Raw genomic sequence first — 9,752 nt, 5'->3', positions numbered from 1 at the left:
GGCCCCTAATACTTGTAAAATACCGTTAATTATAGTAAAAACTGTCACAAACACTTAATTCTAGTAAGTGTCCATTAATTATAGGAAAAACTGTTAATTGCATCAAAATCATGCTCGAAACTATAGAAAACACCTACTTTCTACTAACTACTTGTACTAAACACCTACTTTTGTTATAAAAAAAAACATTTTCTTTCTATAAAAAATACTAAAATCAAGTTAAAAACTATGTGCACAGTTTTTCAAAACTCAGATCAGGACGAGAACTCAGCCAAGGCAAAAACGAGTCAACTCAGGAAGTAATGATTCATATTTATTAACTTGGATGAGTCAAATGAGTTTTGATTTACTTTGTAGGGGAAAACTGGGACTGGAATGGGAACTACTAAAGTAAAAAGGAATTAGATATGAGAGAGTCAGATGATTGGCGTTCAAGTTTTTAAATACTAATACTCCAATTATAAGAGTCTAAGAGACATATCCTAATATGGCCTACACTCCACGTGCTCCTCTTTTCAAAAGCTAATCTTAATTAAAGAAGCTTTGTTGTAAGGAGTAAGGAGACAAGTTTGAAAACAAAACATTCCAAAGCCACAGCCATCTTTTCATCCAACATTCCGCATCGCATCAAAAGACTTGTTTGGGATGCCTAATTATCATGTTTTCGTCTCTCATGGGATCACTTCTGCCTCCATTGAGAAGCTACAATCTGATTTCTATGTGAAACTCGTTTTGCTCATATGATAATATACTAACCTTCTGTACCCAAAAAGAAAGGCAAGAGCTGACTTCAGTAACATATTTTATTCTCTTCACGCTATACTTTCCCCATCAAATCTTTCGTTGAAAAGAAGATAAAGAGAAATATAAAACTCACATGGTCCAGTAGACAATTAAATTGGTAAAATACAAAGAAGAACAAATTACAAGAAATATCCAGCTATTACGGCCAGCAACCATGATTTTTTTTTTTCCATAGAGTTATGGTTTATCAAATGATGTGAGAAGGGTTTAAACGATGGGGAAAAGGTTTTTTTTTTTGGAAAATGAATGCTTTTGAAATAGGTGTAAAAATGTTTGTGGGAAGACTAAAAGTTTAGGATGAGAAAGGTGGAGGGGGTAATAGGTACTGGGGCTGCAACAAGGTCGGGTTGGGTCGGGTTTTTCAAAACCCTAGCCCAACCTGGATCCCATTATCTCGGCCCCGACCTGCCCTGACCCTAAGTCAGGGCCGAAAAACCTCAACCCATTGCCCGCCCTACAAGGCTCCGTGCTGGCCTTGGCCCACCCTGATTGGCCTTGATTGGGCAGGGCAGGCCCGGCCCTAATTGACCCTAGTGCAAATACCTGTTAAGAGTGCCAAAAATAAAGCAATCACTTATCATATAGAACAAAATGATCAATAAACAGAGAAATGAAACAAAATAAGACAATATGAATTCAACAACATGACTGGCAACAGAGACAATTAATAATAATAATCTAAAGAAATATCAATCCAAGATAATAGAAAACATTAGCAAAAGAAACATGCACAGATGGTTCAATTCTATAATAGAAAACTTAGGGTCGGGCCGGGTCAGGGTACCCGAGGCATTAACCCAGAACCCGACCCGACCTGAGTCAGGGTCTAAAAAAATGAACCCTGACCCGCCCTCAGGTTGGAAAATCCAGCCCTAACCCTGTTCGGGCTCAGGGCAGGTCAAGGCTGACAGGGCCAAACTCGCACCCCTAGGTATCCCTCTACTCTTCACACTTTTAAATTCAAATGCCTTTAGCAAATGGTCGACCAATAGGACGGTCCACTGTTCATGCATGCTTGCACGCGGCATGGGCAATGAGCTATTGGATGCTTTTTGGAGTACTTTGCATTTCGCATGATCGAATCTCGATCAGGAACGATCCAAAACACAGGTTGGCAATCGGTCGTGATCCAACAGTCAAATGACCGTTGTGGGGCAAACTAGGGTTTTGCACTATCCAACAGTCACGATCAGGAGTCAATCCAAACAGTAGGATCGTGATCGAAGGCGATCTAACATCCAGATTTCAGCCTAAACTGATCAGCTGCCATTAGAAGGCATCTTCAAACAGAAAAGACACCAGAATGTCTATTAAAAGAACCAAAACTCACCATTTTTCAGATACATACGAAATTCCTAGTGGAGGTTTTCGAATTTAGAGCTTCCAAAGCACTTCTACATTCTCTTGAAGCCTCTCTTAGCTTTCATTAACCTCTTTCTGATGCTTTATCTCTAGTTATTTGTTTATGCTACTGATATTGGCAGTTTGGCACTAACATGTTTTGATAATTGCACTGAATCAACTTGCCTTTTATTATTTAAACAGCCGTCAAAGGTTATTACAGTTCCCAAAAAGCTCTCAGTAACCACTTAATAAAGAAAGGACAAGCTGAATTTTTGCAATTATTAAAACATGACAGTGTTAATATAATTAGCCTTTGTTTATCTGCAGAAATAGAAATCAGTGTCCCATAGACTTAAAAATTCCGAATATGCATTCGGACATGTTTCTCTTTGTGCATAACGTCAACAGATATTAGTAGATTTTCTACTCGGCTTCATTAATGTATCTTAAAGGAAAATTCGTGGTTACCCTGTGCACATCAATTTAACAGTTGGTGGGGGCAAATAGGGTCTTAAGGAAAGCGACTACAGTAATGCACCTTGAAGGAATTTATTTTCATTTTCTCACCATTCACTTTCCTTCCCTAATACTTTTCTTCAATACTAAGTAGAGCTGAATATGGAATGAAAGGAAGTAGAATTAGATTAGAGATGTGTATAACTATGTGGGATGAGTAACCAGAACCATCAGTGTATCGATCTTCTTGATAGTTATTTCTTTGAACCTAAAGAATGTTTTAATGCTTATTGTTTTTTGAGTTGTATGATCCATTTTGATAATTTATGCTCTATTTTTTTTTTTTTGAAAGATAATCGGTGCTCCATACGCTTATTGTTTAATGGGTTTTAAATTGTTTTATGGTCCATTTTGATCATGTTTATACTTGTATTTTTGATGTCTATGTTCATTTAATTAAATGAAATGTGACATCAATTAGGAGATGGATTCATCACAAAGCAACCGAAAAAGCGAAGCAAAGAATGATATGTGGACCACAGAGATGGATGGTGTTGGGACCTAGGTAGAACTTTAAAAGCTAGCTGTTAAGGGGAGGGTACCCCAGTCCTTATAAGGACATTCATATTCATTCAATTTTCCAAAGCATTCGCATCACATGTTATAATGTGGTTTACTAGTAAGTAACTAGGATGATAATTTTTGGGAGAAAATGATGGTCCTTGGGCATTATATCTTATATCTGTAATATCATATAATTACCCTGAACTCTACCAGCAATCAAATGCAGCATTCTCTACATTTCCACCATTTTGCTACTCTACATGCAAACAAATGCAACATCGTCTACCTTTCATGCATTCTGCCAGTCCTTAACAAGACAACCAAACAACACTTCTAAAGTCTACATGAGGACTCCTTACAGACCACTTCAATACTATTTTAACAGGAGACCACTTGACCTCAAGCAACCGAACAGACTTAAGTATCTTTGTTTTAGTTACCTTCCATGTTTTACTCATACAATGCCCAGCATAATCCAGAGACAAGTGATCTAGCTTAGTACAAACAAATTGAGTCAAGACACTTGACACAGGAAAAGCACACAAGAGAGACTTGGAAAGAATGCTTGCATTATTGCACTACTATTTATAGGCTTAAATAATTTTGAGGTTCAATGGTTATCTCCAAACGAGGAGCTTTCACCTCTTAAATAACTTTCTTGAACTTCTTGCACTTTCTAAAGTCATCTACACTAATAGTATGTGTAGAAATTCTTAGGACTTCTTTATAGCATACGTATGTCAAATTCCCAAGGCTTCTCTAATGTTCTCTAATCCTCCAAACCTGAGTAGAGCCTCTTTTGTGCACAAAACTTGGCTTATTAAACAGGATTGGAGGTCTAGAGAAGTCCTAGAGAAGTACGCATTGCAAGTCCAACAAGAGCAGTAAGTAATGCTTTAGAGTTGGGTTAACAAAGAGAAGGAACTCTCTGATAGAATGAGCAATGAAGTGAAAAAGAAAAACACTTCACAAATCTCTGTCTCCAGAAAATGGTAACCCTCAGTGCTGTTCTGTAAACTAGCTATAATGAAATTCAGAACTTGCTCAACAAATATTTGACTTGAGAGACGAACTACATTTCAGCTCAACGGTCTCACCATCACCCATGGGTGAATTCACAGATTAGACTTTAGGATTAGCAAAATGGAATGAGTTGAAATCAAACTTAGGACAGCAGCAACAAAATCCTCTGGCTTCAAAAGATACAACTATCAAGATGAGTTATAATGTCATTCAAGAGTACATCTGATATTTTTCCCCAATGGCTCTATTTCTTTCGATGTAAAATGGTTTACGCCCATTTTTTAAGGTCGAAAGAAACAGAGCCTACATGTTGAAATGGGGATCAACAACTCAGTGGGCAAAATGCAAGTATCCTTAGGGGCCTGGAACATGAGAGCATTCTCCAAAATGCTACCTGAACAAATGCAAGTATTCAATATCATAGAGTTGATAGCTAAACAGCGCACATCTGACTCCACCTCATTGCTCTGTTTCCTCCATATCAGCATCAGAGATGGGATTCTCCACCTCACTCCCACTACTCATCTCATCAGCTCTAGAAGGAGTGAAATTACCCTTCACAGAACTATCATGGAGCCTGTACTTGAGAAATTTAACTTTTATTTCCCCTTCTCCCCCCTTTTCTTTACGTTTTCTTCTTCCATCATTTGCCGTGAATTTCATTGTCCTTGCAGCAGCCAGAAATTTAGTGTCCATGGACTGCATCTCCTGACCCTCCTCCCCACCCTTCTCTACGTGTTCCCCCTTATTATCAATGTAAAAGAGGTCTTCTTCGTCAACTTTCATTACGTCGGGCTTAAATATCGGATGCTCATAGCCTACATTAGACTCATCAAGTGAAAACTTCGTACGGAGATTTGAGATGCCATTTACAAACATTCCTAGCCCTTGATCTTCAAGATTTAGTAGCCATTCTGGTGCATCAATATACAGTTCAAAATATCGGGTTAGAAGATGCGAAGACATGAAACACAATTAACATTGACATGATAAGAATACCATAACTTACTGAGAACAGCTTGAGGTGTAGATCCATCTGGTTTACTTGGTTTCTCCATGCCAATCTGACTAATGACCCACTTAACTATTTCAGATGGTAATTGTGATCTAGAAAAAGCATTTATATAAGAAATGGCTTTGGTATGATTCCCATTTGCCCTGTAGCCAAATAACAAGGTTTTAGCACTAGAAAGGGGCCAGTAGTATGTGACTGGATTTCAGAATTAGTGGTCTTTTACGCTTACCTTGCAACCCGTATGGCTTCATGGGCAGCAATCAACCTTGTCATAGCAAGACTTTTCATTTGATCATTAGAGTGTTCAGTAGTAGTTTCAGAATAGAGGAAAGAATAGTCTACTAATATCACAGCATCATATAGAACTTCTCGTAGAAGGATTTCATCTTCAGAACCCTAGAATCAGCAGACAGACTTTTGATCAAGTGGTGGCATGTACATAAAGGTTAGGATAACAAGCAAATTACCAAACACTCATTTTTCATAAGAACAACTAAAACTTCCCAGGATTTGGTACAGTTGAGAAATACCATTAGTACTCTAGTCAAAAGCATTCCCCTAGTCCTAGGCACCATATGGGTCCAAAATATAGGGGAAGGCCACCTAAGCAGCCTAGGCCTAGGATTAGGGGCAATAAGTGATAGCCCGAGAAGGACAAAGGGGCACTTTCCCTTAGGTAAAGCAAAAATGACTATACAAAGGTTCCTATCAACTGCTTAAATCCTACAAAGATATTATCCTCCTGTTTTATATATTTAACTACATAAAGCTCACATATTATATGCAAATGAGAATTTTAGATGTTTACACTTTAGTACTTTTAGGAATTAAGTCCACATATACAACATATAATACATGTACTGAACTAAAAATATATAATTTATATAGTTATTCGAAAAAATCAAAACTTTAAATAATGATTATGCGTGTATACCAGATAAACTAACTTCTTGATTTATTTATTTATTTTGTGGCAGGCAGGCGAAGATTGTGTATGCTACTTCATATGAAGATGGTGTACAACTATTCAATCAAAAGGCATAAACACATGACAGTTGATTACTATACCAGTTATGCCACTATGAAAACGAGCATTGTGAAACGGGGTTTTGAAAAAAGAAAGATATTCATCTAATGGAAATTATAATTTCAACTGTAAACCCAGTCGAGAGGGGGAAAAGATGCCTTGGCAATTAATAAGTAAAGACAAGATTTTGAAGAATGGACTGACCAAATCAGTTTATGGTCAAAGAAAAATAAACATGATTAAAAGCAAACCAAACCCAAGAAAACTAATTAAAGACAAAGAAACAGGAAATCTTCAACAAGATGTTCAGGAGAAGAATACTCCGTGATATGCATTTGTGTCATAATCATCATTTTCTGATGATTTACATAAAGTCAAAAGGGTAACAGACATATCAGTAATCGCACCATAAAATAGCATTATTAAAAAAAATAGAAATCTATTTTGTTAGACTAAGATCTCATATGATGGAAATTTTTTTATTTCAGGTATATTTTCCATGGTAGCTATAGGACAGAATCCCACTTACATGACCCAGGCCAACTAATTACATTTACCCATAAAGATTAATAGTTTCAGAAACTGATCAGAAGTACAGAACTTTTTCTACTTTATATAACCCATAAATGAAAAATATGAGATTTTTTCAAAAAATAGTCAAAAAATAAATTTTCATTCAACACACCACTTAATTTCAGTTTGCATAGTATTTTGGTCATGCCACAAACAAGGGCCAGTTATTTATGGATATTTTTATCAGGTTCAATATGGATAGATATGTATTCGTTGAATTTTACTTTGGGGCATCAGATACGGCGCCGAGACCATGTCTCTTAGTTAATATCACTAGGGCCCACATTTAAGCACATCCCATGGAGTGCACACAATATGGAATTATGGATGGAGTACTTGCTCAAGGAGGTGGGAGGACTGATTTGGTCAGGACTGTCAGATATGTTGACCCTGCCATAGTATTAGAGATTTAGTTAATTATATTATTATTGTTATTGTTATTGTTATTATTATTATTACTATTATTATTATTATTGTTATTATTATTATTACTGCTATTACTAATACTACTACTACTACTACTATTATTATTATTTTGCTCCCATGTTGTTTCTCTTAGTTCGCTGCTTTTCCAAATGAAGTTATCACTCGGGAGAAAAAAGAAAGAAAAAGGCACAAGCCATGGCGGTTTTGGCATTGTAATGAGAAACAGGAGGCTAGGTGATTGGTATCAAATTTGATTACAATATTCTACGTGAATAATAGTTTAATACTTACCAATAGGGAAGTAACAGGCAGAGTTGGCTCCAGCAGCAGCCTAAGAAGAATCTCTGGTTTACACAAACCAAAAGTTAGCCAATAAGCACAGCATGATGGCCAAATGAAAGACTAAATCAGAACAAGCACTTATCTATTACGACAATTCATTTCATAAAATTCAACAAATCTGTCAACATTCAACACAAGTGTATGTGCATTTATTTGAGGTTCTATAACTCACAACAACAAAAACCTCTCTATGTCGCATTAAATATCGGAGCAGGTGTTCTATCAAAAATAGTAAGATAAATAGATACAGAAATTAAAAAAGAACCAAAACTAAGTATAATATGGCTAAGATAAAGAAGATAATTTAAAAGATTGAATTAGAAATGTAGTATAGAACTAAAACCCCAATTCAAAACACAAAAATTACTTCGAGTCCCACCCCCAAGTGGAATGCTGAGGCTGGGGTTAGGGACAAATGAGAGTGGTACAATCTCATTCACATATTTTGGTACAACTGACCTTGCTGTAGCTGTTTTAACTTTTAACTAAGCTATGTCAATTTTCTGTGAGAATATGCTCTAACAGTACAATTCTCAATTCAGCATGCTTTAGTCCTTTCCTTTTTCTGAGTTCATAACCCGCTTTCAGTGCGTCCCAAATCAAATATCAAAAATAAAGTGTGCACAATTTAATCTATAAAAAAAAAAAAGAAAAAAAAAAGATGATATATTTGGCAAATACAGTGCAAGCACATTTCAAAGGACATATCCATAGGAACAAAGACCTGGTTCTGAATCTCAGACAAAAGACAATTGGTTCTCGACCAGCAATACAGTTGCTCAAAAACTTTTAACACCCAAAGAACCCAAGTAACCCAACATTAGAAAGACTGAGAATTAAAGGATGTTGAAGTATAAATGATTGAATAACACCAACTCTAACAGCTTAAGCTTTTGGACTAATTGGATGAATCACAAAGAACAATTGAAAAGAATTATAATTCAAACAAGATGAAATAACTTATTACCAAAGAACACACAGTTCCGAAACGCGGTAATCGAACCAACTGCCCAGATCCTCAACTCTTCCTTCAACTCCGACTTCGAAACTCCATCTCTAACCTTCAAACACAACCTCATCAAAAAAGCCTCAACCATAACAACCCCAGCCAGAAACCCAGTCCCAAACCCGTCATCACCAAACCCATCTAAAATTTCATCACTAATAAGCGGAAAAAACACCCTCAAACCTTCCCTCACTTCACAATCCCTCTCCAACCTATTCACAATCCAAACCCTAATCAAATCAGGAAAACACGAAACCAACCCAACTGAACCATCATTCTCATCAGAATCCTTACTACTACATATACTAACATAGCCCAAAACCCCTTCTAATAAACCCTCAATCTCTCTCCTCAATTTCTTAACCGTTTTCGAGGGTTTTTCGAAATCGGATTCAATTACAGAACAATGCAGCTTAAACAAAACTGGAGCTATCAAAGCAATGCTCTTTACGCCATTACATGACGCTGAACAAGCGGCGAGGAGCTGGAAAAGATCTCTTGCTGTCAAAACCCTACTTAAAACGCCATTTTCAGAAACCCTAGTTTCATAAAAGCTTACGGCTGAGTAAAACCAGATGATTTCAAGAGGAGGATCCACCCTAGATTGTAGTAATCGAAAGAAAATCGAACGAAAATCAGAGAAATCGCATTTTTCTTTGCGGGATTCGTGTAAAAAGCGATCTATGGATTCTTTTAACAGGGTTTCGTACTTTTCGCCGATTAGGAGACTGAAATTGGGGGTTTTTGCTTCGATTGCTGATTCGACTAGAACTTCATCCATTTCTAGGGTTAGGGTTTTGGGAAGAGAAAGTAGGACGACAAAAACCCTAATATTTCGTGAATTGGTAAGGGTTTTGGCAAAATTAGGGTTTTACAACGATTTTGAATTTGCGAGGACTAAGAGGATGCCGCTATCTTGCGCATCTGGTGTGTACCGTGCGTAACGTACGCTATATCACGAAACAGATTGTTAGCTTTTTGTTCAAGGTTATTGAAAGGAACTGATTTTCGCACTGCCTTATTTTAATAACGGCACTCCTCGTTCGTTGAATTCTTTTTCGGTTTTTCCCATGAACTCTCGTGTGTATCGCTTTTTAAGAAGGAAAATGCTAAAAGGGATTTGCTTGGCAATTTCGCTTAGAGCCATTTCGCAACTCACTTTTACAGGGGAG

General features: G+C 36.9%; 1 protein-coding gene across 1 annotated transcript; it reads right to left on the bottom strand.

Annotated features, from left to right (window-relative positions):
- Positions 1-4,358: 4,358 nt before the first annotated feature.
- Positions 4,359-9,544, bottom strand: LOC143846336 (SNF2 domain protein). The gene is made up of 5 exons (XM_077354767.1): positions 8,542-9,544; positions 7,524-7,576; positions 5,436-5,602; positions 5,201-5,349; positions 4,359-5,105 (listed from the first exon to the last, which is right to left on the bottom strand). The coding sequence occupies exons 1-5, from the start codon at positions 9,359-9,361 to the stop codon at positions 4,651-4,653; spliced, it is 1,644 nt and encodes a 547-aa protein (XP_077210882.1). The 5' UTR covers positions 9,362-9,544; the 3' UTR covers positions 4,359-4,650.
- Between the last annotated feature and the right edge of the window lie 208 nt (positions 9,545-9,752).

This window comes from Tasmannia lanceolata, unplaced genomic scaffold, assembly GCF_043159265.1.
Source record: "Tasmannia lanceolata isolate RefF3 unplaced genomic scaffold, GAP_Taslan_0.1 ptg000015l, whole genome shotgun sequence".
Taxonomy (NCBI): domain Eukaryota; kingdom Viridiplantae; phylum Streptophyta; class Magnoliopsida; order Canellales; family Winteraceae; genus Tasmannia; species Tasmannia lanceolata.
Note: the sequence above shows the minus strand (reverse complement) of the source record. Positions and strands in the feature narration are given on the sequence as shown.

Excerpts from the sequence above, each read along its gene's own strand:
- LOC143846336 (XM_077354767.1), bottom strand. The coding sequence starts at position 9,361 with ATGGATGAAGTTCTAGTCGAATCAGCAATCGAAGCAAAAACCCCCAAT. Across the intron at positions 5,603-7,523 it reads TGCCTGTTACTTCCCTATTG|GGTTCTGAAGATGAAATCCT; the intron begins GTAAGTATTAAA and ends TGCTGATTCTAG. Across the intron at positions 5,350-5,435 it reads GAAGCCATACGGGTTGCAAG|GGCAAATGGGAATCATACCA; the intron begins GTAAGCGTAAAA and ends ATTTGGCTACAG.